Raw genomic sequence first — 19,958 nt, 5'->3', positions numbered from 1 at the left:
ACAGTCCAAAAACATGTATGTCAGGTTGATTGGTGACTCTAAATTGCCCATAGGAGTGAGTGTGAGTGTGTGAGGTTGTTTGTCTCTATGTGGCCCTGTGATGGACTGGTGACCTGTCCAGGGTGGACCCCTGTCTTTCACACAAAAAGAGCTGGGATAGGATGACCCTGGTTAGGAATATGATGGTAAAGATAAAGGTTCGAAAATGGCTGATTATGGTCTGTGGGTTGAATACTTTGGTGTATGAGATCCCCTTATTCTTCTCCCCTGATGGGGACTCCTGCTGAGTCCCTTAAATTAGATAAACAGGAGGTGGAAGTGGGTATAGGTGAGGGAAAACAGAACTTTCTATCTTTTTTCCTGCAAAAACATCTTTAGTTGTTTTGTCAGTGTGAAAACCACTGTCTGGAAAACTGAACACATTAAAACACAAAACATGCACAGGGAGGAGGGACCTCAGAGACCAGCAGCCACTGAAACAAAGAGGAGGGGATGAACTAAGAAAAGGTGAGAGGTAAATCAGTTATATGAGTCAGTTTTGTTCACAAAGCTGCAGCTCTCTGCAGGACTCTGAAGATGGAGGTTGAGGATGGAGCAGAGCTCTGCTTTCCACAACTCAACACCTCCTGCAGGAAGCCCACATTTATGTGGTCTGATGTTGTACTCCTTCAGATTGTGCTGTACTTTGTCTCTGTGCTCACTGTGGCTCTGAACCTGCTCATCATCATCTCAATCTCTCACTTCAGGCACAGATTCACTTCTCTATGATTTTTGTCTTAAAATGTGAACAGCTGCTGTACATTTACAAGAACTGTCTTTAGGCTTTTACTAAATCATGGATCATGTTGACACACTAGACTTCTATTCTGCCTTGTTGACTGTTTGTGCACAATGAAACACAAATGTCTGACTGATATTTAACACCAGAAACCACAGTTCATGTCCTGTCTCCAACAAATAATCAGCACTGGTTTCGATCCACTGAACTCAACCAAGTAGTTTTAATAGTCTACACTTAACCATATGGTGACTACAGATGTGACAGATCAGGAAACATTCAGAGATATTGAACACAACTTGTTGGTAAATGACACTTTTCTCTTTTCCTCCAGGCAGCTCCACACAAACACTAACACCCTCCTCCTCTCTCTGGCTGTCTCAGACTTTCTCGTGGGCCTTGTGCTGATGCCTGGAGAAACCCTCCGACAAACAGACTGCTGGTTTCTTGGTGATCTCATGTGTTCTCTATATAAATATGTGTCCTACATCATTACCTCCACCTCAGTAGGAAACATGGTTCTGATATCAGTCGATCGTTATGTGACTATTTGTGACCCTCTGCATTACCCCACCAGAGTCACAGACAGAAGAGTGAAACTCTGTGTTTGTCTGTGTTGGCTAGGTTCTGTTTTCTACTACAGTCTCTTTTTTAAGGATGAACTGCCTGAACCAGGCAGATATAACTCCTGCTACGGACAGTGTCTGTTGGTTATTAGCTATATTGCAGGAGTTGTTGACCTGGTTGTGACCTTTATTACTCCAGTTACTGTCATCATAGTTCTGTATATGAGAGTGTTTGTTGTGGCTGTGTCTCAGGCTCGGGCCATGCGCTCTCACATTACAGCTGTCACACTGCAGCGTTCAGTGAGTCTAACAACAAAATCTGAGCTGAAAGCAGCCAGGACTCTTGGTGTTCTAGTAGCTGTGTTTTTGATGTGTTTCTGTCCATATTACCGTGTGTCACTTGCAGGAGTCATTGCACTAAATGGCTCATCTGCTGCCTTTGTTCTCTACCTGTTATATTGTAACTCCTGTCTGAACCCTCTGATCTATGCCTTGTTTTATCCCTGGTTTAGAAAAACTGTTAAGCTCATTGTCACTCTTCAGATTCTGCAGCCTGGATCTCGTGAGGCCAACGTACTGTAGAGAGACTGTGAAATTAGATGTGATTCAAAAAGTACAAGTGAATATCCTTGTTTCTTTCTTTGCATAAAGGATATAAACACAGTATATAATCACTATATGTGTCACTGCACTTAATTTTAATCAAGGATTGCAACTTATGTAAAATTTAATAAACCTCCAAGCCCCCAACACTGATACCATTGGGGAACATTTACAAGTTGGTAGACACTAAAAATAAACTGAAATAATAATTCCTATATGCTCTATCTCTAATTGTTAGATATGTGATGGTGGTGAGTGAAGAATTTAGGGACAGAAGATGTTTCAACAATGGAAAAAACTGAAGTGCAGTATTTTTTACTGACGATTCCACAGACTGGTGGATGTTAAAATCACAGTGATGATGACAGCATTACTACACTACACAGTGAGAGCAATGAAATTAAGCCCAATTAGTGTTTCCCAGAGACGTAAAGAATGAGGAATGAAACTCACAGTTACTTCAGCTGTCTCGACTCAGCTACTACAAATGTAGAGGTAGCTTTATTGTCTTTGCTGCTCAAGTTTTAGCTTGCCAGAAGATCTCACAAGTGATGCCTTGTCGTGGAAACCTTTGGCCTGTTGCTGTTGTAGCCATCTGCTCAAGAAAAGCAAACCCATCTGTTCTAAAAGCTGATAGATGTTCTGAAAGTCTTTGGTTTTTCTGAAAGTCACACAAACATAATGCTCAAGATACCACATCTGTCCATCTACATGTGGAAAAAAAAGAACATGGTCCCATGACCAGGAGATGTCTAAAACTCTGCGAGTGAGAGGAGGCATTTGATGAGTGTGCAGCAGCAGCCTGAGTGTGAGGACGATTTAGGAATGACCACAGGACATTAATCGAAGCAGCTTCATACCTGAGCTCAGACTGACAGAGCAGAGCACATCTGAGTGAGAGTGGGGAGTGTTTGCACGTGAGGACAGGGCTGTCCAATATTTGAACATGTGTCTAAAAGATGACTTTCTCAAAATGGAAGAAATATTCTTCAATAAAAAGGAGTAAACCCCCGAAGAGCAGTGGTTCACATTGTCGCTTTATAGTAAGAAGGTTCCAGGTTTGAATCCCATTCCTGCCTTTCTTTGTGGACTTTGCATGTTCTACCCATGTCTGTGTGGCTTTACTGCAGATGCTCCAGCTTTCTCCCACAGCCCACATAATATGGTACTATGAGGTCTTTAAGGTATGAAGGAGCTTGATCATGAAGGGGTTTGTATGTGAGAAGAAGGATTTTAAATTATATTCTATATTTTACAGGGAGCCAATGAAGAGAAGCTAATATAGGAGAAATATGATCTCTCTTGCTAGTTCCTGTCAGGAGTCTGGCTGCAGCATTCTGGATTAACTGGAGGCTTTTTATGGAGATATTGGGACATCCAGATAATAATGAGTTACAGTAATCTAGCCTTGAGGTAACAAATGCATGGACTAGTTTTTCTGCATCATTTTGAGACAGGATGTTCCTAATTTTGGAAATGTTGCACAGGTGAAAGAATGCAGTTCTAGAGATTTGTTTTATGTGTGAGTTAAAGGACATGTCCTGGTCAAAAATAACTCCAAGGTTTTTTACAGTAGTGCTGGAGGCCAGGGCTATGCCATCTAGAGTAGCTATAATTTGTAAAATGTGGAAGGTTCATCATGGACATAAACAAACTGGAATCTGTCCGATAAATAGGATTGGAACCATTTTAACGCTGTTCCTCTGATACCAGTCACATGCTCCAATCTCTGTAATAAGATGTTGTGGTCAATGGTGTCGAATCCAGCACTAAGGTCTAGATACAACTAATAATGTGTCCTACCATAACTATGCAGATGACACTCAGATTTACATTTCACTCACAGCTGGTGAATATGGACCAGTTGACTCACTGTGCAGCTGTATTGAACAGATCACTCTGTGGATGCAAAACAACTCTCTCCAAATAAACAGTGACAAGACTGAAATAATCATCTTTGGGCCTCAGAAACAAAGAGAAAGTGTCAGCAGTCACCTCGAGTCTCTTTCTCTAAAATTTAAAAATCAAGCCAGAAATCTAGGGGTAATCATGGACTCAGACTTAAATTTTAACAGCCACATTAAATCGATAACATCGTCAGCATTTTACCATCTCAAAAACATTGCCAGAATCAAAGGGATCTTGTCTAAACCAGACTTGGAGAGACTCCATGCATTTATCTCTAGCAGGTTAGATTACTGTAACGGCCTGTTCATGTACTGTAAGGCAGCTACAGTACATTCAGAACGCTGCTGCTCGGGTCCTGACTAGAACCAGGAAGTACAACCACATTACTCCTGTTCTCAGATCTTTGCACTGGCTTCCTGTCTCTCAGAGAATAGACTTCAAAACAGCACTGCTTGTGTATAAGTCTCTTCATGGCTCAGCACCACATTACATCTCTGACATGCTGATGCCATATGAACCATCTCGAACTCTGAGAACATCAGGGACAGGCCTTCTGCTCGTGCCCAGAGTCAGGACTAAACAGGGAGAAGCAGCGTTTCAGTTATATGCAGCTAAAACCTGGAATAGTCTTCCTGATGATATTAGACAAGCCTCATCTCTGGCAATGTTTAAGTCCAGGCTAAAAACCTTTCTTTTTACTGTGGCATATAACATTTGACCTGCCAAATCGATCTATCTGCACTCAGTTTCCTTTAATATTAAATTTTAACTTTTATTATTATTTATTGTTTCTTTTCTAAAACTGTCTTTTTGTCCTACTTTGGTCCAGTTGGGGGAGACAATCGGACTCACGGTCAGTACTCTAAGTTGATTATGTTGGGAACCTTCGATCTAAAGCCAATTGGGTCAGGGACTCAGGGGTTAGGAACCCTGGTGCTTTAGTGTTATCCTTAGAATACGGGTCTAAACAGCTGTAGACTTAAATAAGGGGTTTGGAACCTCCAGCTGTAGCCTACTCGATCCTAGACGTAAGAGTCCGGGACTCAGGATCGTCTCCGCAGATAGTCTGTGTTGAGGTACTTTTAGTCCATCAGGGATTGGACAAACTGAAAGTAGGGGACCCACAAATATGGGTCAGCGTGGTCCGATAGTCGATATCATTAGGGGCAAATATGGTGACAAAGTGGTGGCATGCCTTTTTATTTTTTATTCTTGCTTATGTATTTTAACCTGTCTTTTATTTCTGTAAAGCACTTTGAATTACTCTGTGTATGAACTGTGCTATATAAATAAACTTGCCTTGCCTTGCCTTAATTTTAGAAAAGTTATTTCTGAGATTTTTTGGCCCAAATATAATGACTTCTGTTTTCTCTGAGTTTAAAAGTAAAAAGTTACTGGTCATCCAGGCCTTTATGTCAGTTAGACAGGCTTGAAGTCTGGTTAACTGGTTTGTGTTAACAGGTTTAATAGATAGATACAACTGAGTATCATCTGCATAGCAGTGGTAATTAACAGAGTGCTTCCTAATGACATAGCCTAAAGGAAGCATGTACAGGGTGAACAGAATCGGTCCTAGCACAGAGCCTTGTGGAACTCCATAACTAACTTTAGTTCATGTGGAAGGTTCATCATGGACACAAACAAACTGGAATCTGTCCGATAAATAGGATTGGAACCATTTTAACACTGTTCCTCTGATACCAGTCACATGCTCCAGTCTCTGTAAGAAGATGTTGTGGTCAATGGTGTCGAATGCAGCACTAAGGTCTAGGAGGACAAGTATAGAAACAAGTCCATTATCTGAGGCTAAGAGAAGATCATTGGTAACTTTTAACAGTGCTGTTTCTGTACTATGATGTGCTCTAAATCCTGATTGAAAATCTTCAAATAGTTCATTCCTGTGTAAGTGGTCTGATAGCTGCTTAGCAACAGCTTTTTCTAGGATTGTAGAAATAAATGGCAGGTTGGATATTGGTCTATAATTAGCCAAGACTCCTGGATCAAGACTAGGCTTTTTGAGTAAAGGTTTGATTACTGCAGTCTTAAAGGTCTGTGGTACGTAGCCTGATACTAGAGATACATTTACTAAGTCTAATAAAGATGAGTTAATTAATGGCAGGGTGTCTTTAAGCAGTCTAGTCGAGATGGGGTCTAAGAGACACGTTGATGATTTCGATGAAGCAGCTACTGATGTAAATTCAGAGAGATCTATGGGAGAGAAGCAGTCTAAACATAACTGAGGTCCTACAGATGATTCAAGAGCTACTGTAGTAGAAGATTCATTTATTGCAGGTATAGGAAGCATCTGCTGAATTTTATCTCTAATAGTTGTGATTTTATTTGTAAAGAAACTCATAAATTCATCACTGCTGAGAGCTAAGGGAACACTGGGCTCAACAGAGCTGTGACTTTTTGTCAGCCTGGCTACAGTGCTGAAAAAAACCTGGGATTGTTCTTATTTTCCTCTATTAGTGATGAATAGTATGCAGTTCTGGCTTTACGGAGAGCTTTTTTATATGTTAGTAGACTGTTTTTCCAGGCTAGAAAAATTTCCTCTAAGTTTGTGGAACGCCACTTCCTTTCCAGCCTTCGTGATGCCTGCTTTAAGGTACGAATATGTAAATTATACCATGGGGCTAGTCTTCTCTGAATCACTAACTTCTTTTTCAGAGGGGCTACAGAATCAAGCGTTTCACGCAGTGAAGTTACAGCACTGTCAACAACATGATCAATTTGGTAGGGAGTGGGATTGAAGCAGCTGCCCTCCACTGTGTTTATACTTGGCATAGATGTAAATAAAGATGGAATCATTTTCTTAAATTTATTAACAGTGTTGTCAGATAAACATCTGCTGTAGTGGAATTTTCTTCCAAACGCTGCATGATCCATCATCTTAAATTCAAAAGTTATTAAAGAATGATCTGACAAAACAGGATTTTGGGGTAAAACTATTAGATGTTAAATTTTGATGCCATAGGTCAGAACAAGATCATGGATGTGATTAAAACAGTGGGTAGGTTTATTAACATTTTGAATGAAACCAATTGAATTTAATATAGAATTAAATGAATTATGAATTATGAATATAGAATTATGCTGAGACTATTATTTTCAACATCTACATGAATGTTAAAATCTCCTACTATAATGACTTCATCTGAACTAAGCACTAAATTAGACAGGAAGTCTGGGAATTCAGTTAAAAATTCTGAGTAAGGGACAGGTGGACGGTACACAGTGACAAGTAGAACTGGTTTTTGTGTTTTCCAGTTTGGATGTGAGAGACTAAGAGTGAGGCTCTCAAATGAGTTATAACTGTTCTGAGGATGAAAGTTTAATAATAAGTGAGTGGAAGATTGTAGCTACTCCTCCACCTCGACCTGTGCTTCGAGGAACATGATCATTTTTATGACTGAGGGGGATTGATTCATTCAGACTGACATATTCATCCTGCTGTAGCCAGGTTTCAGTAAGATAAAGTAGGTCAATTTGGTGATCAGTTATCAAATCATTTACTAACAGAAACTTAGATGAAAGAGACCTGATATTTAATAATCCACATCTGACTGTTCTGTTTTTCTGTAAATAAGAGGAGTGGTCTTAATTTTTATTAAGTTTTTATGAATAACTCCTGTTAACTTCTGATTTATTTGATTTATATGTTCGAGGGGCAGACACAGTCTCTATGTGGTTTGAGGGGGGCGGCGGCTCTAAGGAAACTGCAGAGAGGCGTTTTAGTTTTAATGAGTCTCTGCGTCCCGGTCCCCACTCTGGATTGTCAGGCTTTAGGTTGGCTAATAAACTCGGCCAAATTTCTGGAGATGAGAGCTGCACCATTCAAAGTGGGATGGATGCCATCTCTGGCTACCAGACCGGGTTTTCCCCAGAAAGTGGCCCAATTGTCTATGAAGCCCACATCGTTTGCTGGACACCACCTAGACAGCCAGCGACAGAACGACAACATGTGGCTAAACATGTCATCACTGGTCAGATTGGGGAGGGGTCCAGAGAAAACTACGGAGTCCGACATTAATTTGGCAAAGTTACACACCGACTCAACATTAATTTTAGTGACCTCCGATTGGCGTAATCGGGTGTCATTGCTGCCAACGTGAATAACAATGTTTCCATATTTACGATTAGCCTTAGCCAGCAGCTTCAGATTTGACTCGATGTTGCCCGCTCTGGCCCCAGGAATACATTTGACTATGGTCGCTGGTGTCTCTATTTTCACGTTCCCGAATCGCCAATTAGCAGAGTCGGTTTCTCAGCGGGTGTGTCACTGAACGGGGAAAATCTATTAGAAACGTGAACAGGCAGGTGATGAGCCGTGGGCTTCTGCTTAGGAGTATGTTTCCGTTGGACCGTCATCCAGGCTAATTCTCCGGGCTGCTCCGGAGCTGCCCTTGGACCGCTAACAGACTCTGAGCTCGGTGGCTCCACACCTGCTAACGGGGCTAGGCTAGCTGGCTTTTGTTCGAAGGTGCGGAGCCGCGCTTCCAAATCAGTGATCCTCGCCTCCAAGGCTAGCAGAACCTTACACTTATTACAGGTACTGTGGTGGAAATTTCTTTAAGTATGAGAGTTGCTAATTCTCAGAAAAGAACCACAAGTGTGATGAATCATCTCAGGTTAAATCACAGGCCCGGAGAGGATGTCCTTGCAGAAATCCTCTGACGTCTGTGTTACAACACCAGTTTATATACAGTACTGTGGACTAATCCTGAACAGACCCCCGAAATTGTTTGTTCAGGTACTATCTTCAGTCTTCTTACCATCAAAGAAACAAATTGTTGGCAGTTATTTACAACCCTCAATCCTAAAACACTAAACCAATAAACAGACAGAACCACATACCATGAAAGTGTCAAGCAAACATTCAACCCCCACTTTGGCGTAAGTCAGTGACCGTTTGCTCTGTTGTAAAATCCCACAGTATCATTATCGCTAAAGGAGGCAGAGGAATAACTAAACATGTGGCACACTGAGCAAGAAAGAGAGAGAGAGGGAGAGACCATGTTAGCTAAGCTAACTAGCTAGCTAAGCTAACCGGTAGGCTAATGAGTTCTAAGTCAGGAAATAGCAATAAATACCAGTCAAAATAGAAAGGTACTTGACTAGTACCGGAATATAGCAGTTAATGAATTGTTAAGAATTTAGTTGGTTTTTAGGTGTGTTAGACTATAGCTAGTCTGTTGCTAATCTGTAGACGAACTATACAACACACACAACAGGACACGCTTGCAAGAGAAAGTGATTCGCTTACCCGGAGAGCAATACACTACGTCACAATGAAGGTAGCCTGAACAATGGTCCCAGGAGCAGTGTATGAAGTGTCAACCACATACTTTGGGACAAGAAATCGGCCTTGGTGTTTTTAGAGCCTGGGCAGTATGAAATGGTAAAGTATAAATGTGGTGGAAAAGAGGGCCCATCTGGTAAACCTGGGGCTCAGTTCCTGAACTACCCAAATATATTTCAGATTCTTGTGTTCAGTGAGAATACAGAACAGATGCTGAGCTCCCCTTGAACTGTTCCTCCAAGACAACCTTAATGGCAAGTGATTCTCTTAAGTCGGCTGAAGGCTTTCTCTGCATTTAAGGTCCACTGGAACTGGAAGAGAGACCTTTGTACACCAGCAACAACAGGAAAACACAAGCTCTACCAGAGGATTGGTGGGTGAAGAACCAGGAAAGCCCATGGCTCATATCATAAGTAGCACCAACTTGCATGACAAAATGAGAAATGCAAATGTTTTCAAATATTCAAAAAAGGCATAAAAACATCTATCCATCCATCTTCTTTGGCTTATCCGGGGCCGGGTCGCGGGGGCAGTAGCCGAATCAGGGATACCCAGACTTCCTTCTCCCTGGACACTTCCTCCAGCTCTTCCGGGGGGGGACCAAGGCATTCCCAGGCCAGCCGGGAGACATAGTCCCTCCAGCGTGTCCTGGGTCTTCCCCGGGGCCTCCTCCCAGTGGGACATGCCCGGAACACCTCCCCAGGAAGGCGCCCAGGAGGCATCCGAAACAGATGCCCGAGCCACCTCAACTGACAGCTCTCGATGTGGAGGAGCAGCGGCTCTACACCGAGCTCCTCCCGGGTGACCGAGCTCCTCACCCTATCTCTAAGGGAGCGCCCGGCCACCCTGTGGAGGAAGCTCATTTCAGCCACTTGTATCCGCGATCTTGTTCTTTCGGTCATGACCCAGAGTTCATGACCATAGGTGAGAGTAGGAACGTAGATTGACCGGTAAATCGAGACCTTCGCCTTCCAGCTTAGCTCCTTCTTCACCACAACGGACCGGTACACTGACTGCATTACTGCTGCCGATGCCCCGATCCGTCTGTCAATCTCGTGTTCCGTCCTTCCCTCACTCGTGAACAAGACCTCGAGATAGTAAAACTCCTCCACTTGAGGCAAGATTACTCCCCTGGCCTGGAGATGGCAAGCCACCTTTTTCCGGTTGAGTACCATGGCCTCGGACTTGGAGGTGGTGATTCTCATCCCAGCCGCTTCACACTCAGTTGCAAACCGCCCCAGTGCACGCTGGAGATCCTGGCTCGATGGAGCCAACAGGACAACATCATCTGCAAAGAGCAGAGATGAAATCCTGTGGTCTCCGAACTGGACTCCGTCCAGCCCCTGGCTGCGCCTAGAAATTCTGTCCATAAAAGTAATGAACAGAACCGGTGACAAAGGGCAGCCCTGCCGGAGTCCAACGCGCACTGGGAACAGGTCTGACTTACTACCGGCAATGTGAACCAAGCTCCTGCTCCGTTTGTACAGAGACCGGATGGCCCTCAGCAAAGGGCCCCGGACCCCATACTCCTGGAGCACCTCCCACAGGATGTCACGAGGGACCCAGTCGAATGCCTTCTCCAAATCCACAAAACACATGTGGACTGGTTGGGCAAACTCCCATGAACCCTCAAGCACCCTCGAGAGTGTGTAGAGTTGGTCCAGTGTTCCACGCCCAGGACAGAAACAGCATTGTTCCTCCTGGATCCGAGGTTCGACCACCGGCCAGATCCTCCTCTCCAGCACCCTGGCATAGACCTTCCCTGGGAAGCTGAGGAGTGTGATGCCTCTAGTGGGAACACACCCTCCAGTCTCCCTTCTTAAAAAGAGAAACCACCACCCCGGTCTGCCAATCCAGGGGTACTGTCCCCGAACGCCACGCAATGTTGCACAGGCGTGTCAGCCATGACAGCCCAACAACATCCAGAGACTTGAGGTACTTGGGACGGACCTCATCCACCCCCGGTGCTTTGCCACCGAGGAGCTGCCGAACTACCTCAGTGACTTCGGCTTGGGTGATGGATGCATCAGCCCCCGAATCCCCAGCACCTACTTCCCTTATGAAGTCGAGGTCAGCAGCTCCCCACTTCCACTGTAAACAGTGTTGGTAGAGCACTGCTTCCCTGAGGTGCCGGACGGTTTGCCAGAATTTCTTCGGAGCTGACAGGTAGTCCTTCTCAGAGGCCTCACCGAACTCCTCCCATACCCGAGTTTTTGCCGCCGTCACCGCCTGGGCTGCAACACGCTTGCATCTGGTGGTGAAAATATTCTAGAGTTGCTGCTTCTGTCACATTTCTAACACCAACAAGCTGGGCTGAAGAATGCAGACAACACAAGGAAGAGCAAGGTGACCATGTAAATAGTTCATTATTAAACTGAAATTTCTCAGCCAATAAACAGAAACTGAGCAATAAAGAATCTTTCAAGTCTCTGGAAAGTATGCAGAACATAAACTAGCATAAACTAGCAGCCAAGTAATAAAACAATAAGAGAGTGGGCAAGAGGGCAGGGAGTTGAAATCCAGAGAGTCTCACCATATTTTCAGAGGTTCTGCATTGCAGATAAACTAGAACCAGGGGGCGTTCTGGAGGACAGCCTCTCCAGCTGGCTGTTCTAGAGGGTGGCTCTGCAGGTGAACTGACGTTCTGGTGAGTAGCCTTAGAGGCGATCTTTTTGGTGTGCAGTCCAGACGGGAAGCTGATGCCAATCGAAGGGTGTAGACAGGTTGCTTGGACAAGTACTAAGGGGGTGAAGGGCATGCTGCTTGAGCTTTCAGCTCAATAAAAAGGGGATGAGCCCCTGCTGGTTTCAGAGGCTGGGGCTTGAGTAACATAGTGGGACCTTGAACCACCTGAGATATCAGGACTGGGGGCAGACTGTGAGACTGTGGTGGAGACTGACCGTGAAGAAGACTGAGGGCAAGATAATGACTGTAATGAGTTGGACTGGAGCAGCACGGTGGTTCATTGGTTAGCACTCTTCCCTCACAGCGAGAAGGCCACAGGTTCGCAACCCATCAGAGACTTTTCTGTGTGGAGTTTGCATGTTCTCCCTGTGCTTGCGTGGGTTTTCTCCAGGTACTCCGGTTTCTGCCCACAGTCCAAAAACATGTATGTCAGGTTGATTGGTGACTCTAAATTGCCCATAGGAGTGAGTGTGACTGTGTGAGGTTGTTAGTCTCTATGTGGCCCTGTGATGGACTGGTGACCTGTCCAGGGTGTACCCCTGCTTTTCACCCAAAAAGAGCTGGGATAGGATGACCCTGGTTAGGAAAAAGGTGGTATTGATAAAGGTTGGAAAATGGCTGATTATGGTCTCTGGGGTGAATAAATTGGTGTATGAGGTCCCCTTATTCTTCTCCCCTGATGGGGACTACTGTTGAGTCCCTTAAATTAGATAAACAGGAGGTGGAAGTGGGTATAGGTGAGGGAAAACAGAACTTTCTTTCTACCTTCTTTCCTGCAAAAACATCTTTAGTTGTTTTGTCAGTGTGAAAACCACTGTCTGAAAAACTGACTACATTACAACACATACACAGGGAGGAGGGATAAACGGACACTGAAATAAAGAGGAGGGCATGAACTAAGAAAAGGTGAGAGCTAAATCAGTTACATAACTCAGTTTTGTTCAGAAACCTGCAGCTCTCTGCAGGACTCTGACGATGGAAGACTGCTACTTTTGCCTTTTCAGAATGTTCATAAGATCCATCCATCCATTTTCTATAACCACTTTTTCCTGAAGGCCAGGGTCACAGGGATCTGCTGTAGCGTATCCCAGCTCTGTTCATAAGATGATGCATCTAATTGAAGTGTGTAACTATGGGAATGGAAAATGCCCAAGAAAGTTTTTGCTCTTTTTGAACCAACAGGAGGTGGGAACAAGTGAGGAGCAAACCTAAGATTAAAAACAAATATACACACCCACACACGAAGGAGGGACCTCAGAGACCAGCAGACACTGACACAAAGAGGAGGGGATGAACTAAGAAAAGGTGAGAGGTAAATCAGTTATATGAGTCAGTTTTGTTCACAAAGCTGCAGCTCTCTGCAGGACTCTGAAGATGGAGGTTGAGGATGGAGCAGAGCTCTGCTTTCCACAACTCAACTCCTCCTGCAGGAAGCCCACATTTCATGGGAATTATGTTTTGTTCCTTCACATTGGGCTGTTCTCTGTCTCTGTGCTCACTGTGGCTCTGAACCTGCTCATCATCATCTCAATCTCCTACTTCAGGCACAAATTCACTTCTCTATGATTTTTGTCTTCAAATGTGAACAGCTGCTGTACATTAACAAGAAATGTCTTTAGGCTTTTACTAAATCATGGTTCATGTTGACACACTAGACTTCTGTTCTGCCTTGTTGACTGTTTGTGCACAATGAAACACAAATGTCTGACTGATTTTTGACACCAGAAACCACAGTTCATGTCCTGTCTACTACAAATAATCAGCACTGGTTTCTATCCACTGAACTCAACCAAGTAGTTTTAATAGTCTACACTTAACCATATGGTGACTACAGATGTGACAGATCAGGAAACATTCAGAGATATTGAACACAACTTGTTGGTTAATGATACTTTTCTCTTTTCCTCCAGGCAGCTCCACACAAACACTAACACCCTTCTCCTCTCTCTGGCTGTCTCAGACTTTCTCGTGGGCCTTGTGCTGATGCCTGGAGAAACCCTCCGACACACAGACTGCTGGTTTCTTGGTGATCTCATGTGTTCTCTATATAAATATGTGTCCTTCATCATTGCTACTACCTCAGTAGAAAACATGGTTCTGATATCAGCCGACCGTTATGTGGCTATTTGTGACCCTCTGCATTACCCCACCAGAGTCACAGACAGAAGAGTGAAACTCTGTGTTTGTCTGTGTTGGCTAGGTTCTGTTTTCTACTACAGTCTCTTTTTTAAGGATGAACTGACTGAACCAGGCAGATATAACTCCTGCTACGGACAGTGTGTGTTTGTCATTAGCTATATTGCAGGAGTTGTAGACCTGGTTCTGACCTTCATTGCTCCAGTTACTGTCATCATAGTTCTGTATATGAGAGTGTTTGTTGTGGCTGTGTCTCAGGCTCGGGCCATGCGCTCTCACATTACAGCTGTCACACTGCAGCGTTCAGTGACAACAACAAAATCTGAGCTGAAAGCAGCCAGGACTCTTGGTGTTGTTGTAGTTGTGTTTTTAATGTGTTTCTGCCCATATTACTGTGTGTCACTTGCAGGAGACACCTCAGTAAGTGGCTCATCTGCTGCCTTTGTTCTCTATCTGTACTATTTTAACTCCTGTCTGAACCCTCTGATCTATGCCTTGTTATATCCCTGGTTTAGAAAAACTGTTAAGCTCATTGTCACTCTTAAGATTCTGCAGCCTGGATCTCGTGAGGCCAACGTACTGTAAAGAGACTGTGAAATTAGATTTGATTCAAAAGGTACAAGTGAAAATCTTCTTTTCCTTGTTTGTATACAAGATATAAATACAGTATATAATCACTATATGTGCCACTGCACTTAATTTTAATCAAGGATTGCAACTTATGAAAACTTTAATAAAACTTCCATGACCCCAACACTGACACCATTGAGGAACATTTACAAGTTGGTAGAGACTAAAACTAAACACAAATAATAATTCCTATATGCTCTATCCCTAATTGTTAGAAATGTGATGGTGGTGTAATCACTACGCTAGTGAGAACAATGAAACTAACCTCAATTAGTGTTTCCCAGAGACGTAAAGAATGAGGAATGAAACTCACAGTTACTTAAGCTGTCTCGACTCACCTACTACAAATGTAGAGGTAGCTTTGTTTTTGTTTGCTGCTCAAGTTTTAACTTGCCAGAAGATCTCACAAGTGATGTGAGTCATTGTCCTGGAAACCTTTGGACTGTTGCTGTTGTAGCCATAGCTCAAGAAAAGCAAACCCATCTGTTCTAAAAGCTGATAGATGTTCTGAAAGTCTTTAGTTTTTCTGAAAGTCACATAAAAATAATGCTCAAGATACCACATCTGTCCATCTACATGTGGAAAAAAAAAGAATGTGGTCCCATGAACAGGAGATGTCTAAAACTCTGCGAGTGAGAGCAGGCGTTTGATTAGTGTGCAGCAGCAGCCTGAGTGTGAGGAGGATTTAGGAATGAGCACAGGACATTAGTCCAAGCAGCTTCATACCTGAGCTCAGACTGACAGAGCAGAGCACATCTGAGTGAGAATAGGGAGTGTTTGCGCGTGAGGACAGGGCTGTCCGATATTTGAACATCTAACTAAAAGATGACTCTCTAAAAATGGAAGAAATAATCTTCAATAAAAAGGAGTAAAGCCCCAAAGAGTAGTGGTTCACATTGTCGCTTTACAGTAAGAAGGCTCTGGGTTTGAATCCCATTCCTGTCTTTCTTTGTGGACTTTGCATGTTCTCCCCATGTCTGTATGGCTTTACTGCAGATGCTCCAGCTTTCTCCCACAGCCCACAAAGCTGATCATAGACCTCCGGCCTAGGGTGTCCTAGTGCCATGTGCACTGGTGGACACCCTTATGCTTGAACATGGTGTTCATTATGGACAAACTGCGACTAGCACATAAGTCCAACAACAGAACACCACTTGGGTTCAAATCGGGGAGGCTGTTGTTCCCAGTCAAGCCCCTCTAGGTTTCACTGTCACTGCCCACATGAGCGTTGAAATAACCCAGGGAATGAGCCAGCTGTGAAGGGCTTGTGGCATGAAGATCTACTCAGGTGGATATCTGGGAGGTCTGGGCTAATGCTCCATCCTCTCCTGGATTTCCTTGTCAATCTCCCACTGAAGAGGTGTCACAATGAAGGTAGTCTGAACAATGGTCCCAGGAGCAGTGTATGAAGTGTCAACTCCATACTTTGGGACAAGAAATCGGCCTTGGTGTTTGTAGAGCCTGGGCAGTATGAAACGGTAAAGTATAAATGTGGTGGAAAAGAGGGCCCATCTGGCAAACCTGGGGCTCAGTTGCTGAACCACCCAAATATATTTCAGATTCTTGTGTTCAGTGAGAATACAGATCAGATGCTGAGCTCCCTTCAACTATTCCTCCAAGACAACCTTAATGGCAAATGAATCTCTTAAATCGGCTGAAGCCTTTCTCTGCATTTAAGGTCCATTGGAACCGGAAGAGAGACCTTTGTACACCAGCAACAACAAGAAAACACAAGCTCTACCAGAGAATTGGTGGGAGAAGAACCAGAAAAGCCCATGGCTCATATCATAAGTGGCATCAACTTGCATGTCAAAATGAGATATGCAAATGTTTTGCATTCATACCTGTAATATAATAGAACATAAAAAGGCATAAAAACATCTGTTGGTGAAAATATTCTAGAGTTGCTGCTTCTGTCACATTTCTAACACCAACAAGCTGGGCTGAAGAATGCAGACAACACAAGGAAAAGCAAGGTGACAATGTAATTAGTTCATTATTAAACTGAAATTTCTCAGCGAATAAATAGAAACTGAGCAATAAAGAATCTTTCAAGTCTCTGGAAAGTACGTAGAACATAGACTAGCATAAAATAGAATCCAAGTAACAAAACAATAAGAGAGTGGGCAAGAGGGCAGGGAGTTGAAATCCAGAGAGTCTCACCATATTTTCAGAGGTTCTGCATTGCATATAAACTAGAACCAGGGGGCATTCTGGAGGACAGCCTCTCCAGCTGGCTGTTCTAGAGGGTGGCTCTGAAGGTGAATTGACGTTCTGGTGAGTAGCCTTGGAGGCGATCTTTCTGGTGTGCAGCCCAGACGGGAAGCTGATGCCAATCGGAGGGTGCGGACAGGTTGCTTGGACAAGTACTAAGGGGGTGAAGGGCATGCTGCTTGAGCTTTCAGCTCAATAAAAATGGGGCTTGAATATAATAGTGGGACCTTGAACCACCTGAGATATCAGGACTGGGGCAGACTGTGTTGGAGACTGACTGTGAAGAAGACTGAGGGCAAGATAATGACTGTAATGAGTTGGGTTGGAGCAGCGCGGTGGGTGAGTGGTTAGCACTCTTGCCTCACAGCGAGAAGGCCACAGATTCACAACCCATCAGAGTCCTTTCTGTGTGGAGTTTGCATGTTCTCCCTGTGCTTGCATGGGTTTTCTCCAGGTACTCCGGTTTCTGCCCACAGTCCAAAAACATGTATGTCAGGTTGATTGGTGACTCTAAATTGCCCATAGGAGTGAGTGTGACTGTGTGAGGTTATTTGTCTCTATGTGGCCCTGTGATGGACTGGGGACCTGTCCAGGGTGGACCCCTGCCTTTCACCCAAAAAGAGCTGGGATAGGATGACGCTGGTTAGGAATAAGGTGGTATAGATAAAGGGTGGATAATGGCTGATTATGATCTCTGGGGTGAATACATTGGTGAATGAGGTCCCCTTATTCTTCTCCCCTGATGGGGACTCCTGTTGAGTCCCTTAAATTACATAAACAGGAGGTGGACGTGGGTATAGGTGAGGGAAAACAGAACTTTCTTTCTACCTTCTTTCCTGCAAAAACATCTTTAGTTGTTTTGTCAGTGTGAAAACCACTGTCTGGAAAACTGACTACATTAGAGCACATACACAGGGAGGAGGGATAAACGGACACTGAAACAAAGAGGAGGGCATGAACTAAAAAAAGGTGAGAGCTAAATCAGTTACATAAGTCAGTTTTGTTCAGAAACCTGCAGCTCTCTGCAGGACTCTGACGATGGAAGGCTGCTACTTTTCCTTTTTCAGATTGTTCATAAGATCCATCCATCCATTTTCTATAACCACTTTTTCCTGAAGGCCAGGGTCACAGGGATCTGATGGAGCCTATCCCAGCTCTGTTCATAACATGATGCATCTAATTGAAGTGTGTAACTATGGGAATGGAAAATGCCCAAGAAAGTTTTTTTGCTCCCTTTGAACCAACAGGAGGTGGGAACAAGTGAGGAGCAAACCTAAGATTAAAAACAAATACACACACCCACACACGAAGGAGGGACCTCAGAGACCAGCAGACACTGACACAAAGAGGAGGGGATGAACTAAGAAAAGGTGAGAGGTAAATCAGTTATATGAGTCAGTTTTGTTCACAAAGCTGCAGCTCTCTGCAGGACTCTGAAGATGGAGGTTGAGGATGGAGCAGAGCTCTGCTTTCCACAACTCAACACCTCCTGCAGGAAGCCCACATTTCATGGGAATGATGTTTTGTTCCTTCACATTGGGCTGTTCTCTGTCTCTGTGCTCACTGTGGCTCTGAACCTGCTCATCATCATCTCAATCTCCCACTTCAGGCACAGATTCACTTCTCTATGATTTTTGTCTTAAAATGTGAACAGCTGCTGTACATTTACAAGAACTGTCTTTAGGCTTTTACTAAATCATGGTTCATATGTTGACACACTAGACTTCTATTCTGCCTTGTTGACTGTTTTTGCAAAATGAAACACAAATGTCTGACTGATATTTGACACCAGAAAACACAGTTCATGTCCTGTCTTCAACAAATAATCAGCACTGGTTTCTATCCACTGAACTCAACCAAGTAGTTTTAATAGTCTACACTTAACCATATGGTGACTACAGATGTGACAGATCAGGAAACATTCAGAGATATTGAACACAACTTGTTGGTTAATGACACTTTTCTCTTTTCCTCCAGGCAGCTCCACACAAACACTAACACCCTCCTCCTCTCTCTGGCTGTCTCAGACTTTCTTGTGGGCCTTGTGGTAATGCCTGGAGAAACCCTCCGACAAACAGACTGCTGGTTTCTTGGTGATCTCATGTGTTGTCTATATAAATATGTGTCCTTCATCATTGCTACTACCGCAGAGGAAATCATAGTTCTGATATCAATTGACCGTTATGTGGCTATTTGTGACCCTCTGCATTACCCCACCAGAGTCACTGAGAGAAGAGTGAAACTTTGTGTTTGTCTGTGTTGGCTCATTTCTGTTTTCTACTACAGTATCTATTTTAAGGATGAACTGCCTGAACCAGGCAGATATAACTCCTGCTATGGACAGTGTGTGTTTGTTATTAGCTATATTGCAGGAATTGCTGATGTTGTTGTGACCTTTATTGCTCCAGTTACAGTCATCATAGTTCTGTATATGAGAGTGTTTGTTGTGGCTGTGTCTCAGGCTCGGGCCATGCGCTCTCACATTACAGCTGTCACACTGCAGCGTTCAGTGACTGTAACAACAAAATCTGAGCTGAAAGCAGCCAGGACTCTTGGTGTTCTAGTAGCTGTGTTTTTAATGTGTTTGTGTCCATATTACTGTGTGTCATATGCAGGAGACACTGCACTAAGTGGCTCATCTGCTGCCTTTGTTCTCTACCTGTTCTATTGTAACTCCTGTCTGAACCCTCTGATCTATGCCTTGTTTTATCCCTGGTTTAGAAAAGCTGTTAAACTCATTGTCACTCTGAAGATTCTGCAACCTGGATCTCGTGAGGCCAACGTACTGTAGAGAGACTGTGAAATTAGATTTGATTCAGAAAGTACAAGAGAAAATCCTTGTTTCTTTGTTTGTATACAGGATATAAATATAGTATATAATCACTATATGTGTCACTGCACTTCATTTTAATCAAGGATTGCAACTTATGGAAAATTTAATAAACCTCCAAGCCCCCAACACTGACACCATTGGGGAACATTTACAAGTTGGTAGACACTAAAAATAAACTGAAATAATAATTCCTATATGCTCTATCCCTAATTGTTAGAAATGTGATGGTGGTGAGTGAAGCATTTAGGGAGAGAAGATGTTTCAACTATGAAAAAAACTGAAGTGCAGTATTATTTAGTCGTG

At 43.6% G+C, this 19,958-nt stretch overlaps 3 protein-coding genes across 3 annotated transcripts; all 3 read left to right on the top strand.

Annotated features, from left to right (window-relative positions):
- The first annotated feature begins 576 nt into the window (after positions 1 to 576).
- LOC113123856 (trace amine-associated receptor 13c-like) lies at positions 577 to 1,926 on the top strand. The gene is made up of 2 exons (XM_026296184.1): positions 577 to 746; positions 1,113 to 1,926. Exons 1-2 carry the CDS (start codon positions 577 to 579, stop codon positions 1,924 to 1,926), a joined length of 984 nt encoding a protein of 327 aa, XP_026151969.1.
- An 11,290-nt stretch (positions 1,927 to 13,216) lies between these two features.
- LOC113123819 (trace amine-associated receptor 13c-like) lies at positions 13,217 to 14,563 on the top strand. The gene is made up of 2 exons (XM_026296124.1): positions 13,217 to 13,386; positions 13,753 to 14,563. Exons 1-2 carry the CDS (start codon positions 13,217 to 13,219, stop codon positions 14,561 to 14,563), a joined length of 981 nt encoding a protein of 326 aa, XP_026151909.1.
- A 2,892-nt stretch (positions 14,564 to 17,455) lies between these two features.
- Positions 17,456 to 19,613, top strand: LOC113123164 (trace amine-associated receptor 13c-like). The gene is made up of 2 exons (XM_026294988.1): positions 17,456 to 17,464; positions 18,804 to 19,613. Exons 1-2 carry the CDS (start codon positions 17,456 to 17,458, stop codon positions 19,611 to 19,613), a joined length of 819 nt encoding a protein of 272 aa, XP_026150773.1.
- Positions 19,614 to 19,958: the final 345 nt, after the last annotated feature.

Source organism: Mastacembelus armatus, chromosome 21 (assembly GCF_900324485.2).
Source record: "Mastacembelus armatus chromosome 21, fMasArm1.2, whole genome shotgun sequence".
Classification (NCBI taxonomy): Eukaryota; Metazoa; Chordata; class Actinopteri; order Synbranchiformes; family Mastacembelidae; genus Mastacembelus; species Mastacembelus armatus.
This window is presented reverse-complemented; position numbering and strand designations above follow the sequence as displayed.

Excerpts from the sequence above, each read along its gene's own strand:
- LOC113123856 (XM_026296184.1), top strand. The coding sequence starts at position 577 with ATGGAGGTTGAGGATGGAGCAGAGCTCTGCTTTCCACAACTCAACACC. Across the intron at positions 747-1,112 it reads ATCTCAATCTCTCACTTCAG|GCAGCTCCACACAAACACTA; the intron begins GCACAGATTCAC and ends CTTTTCCTCCAG.
- LOC113123819 (XM_026296124.1), top strand. The coding sequence starts at position 13,217 with ATGGAGGTTGAGGATGGAGCAGAGCTCTGCTTTCCACAACTCAACTCC. Across the intron at positions 13,387-13,752 it reads ATCTCAATCTCCTACTTCAG|GCAGCTCCACACAAACACTA; the intron begins GCACAAATTCAC and ends CTTTTCCTCCAG.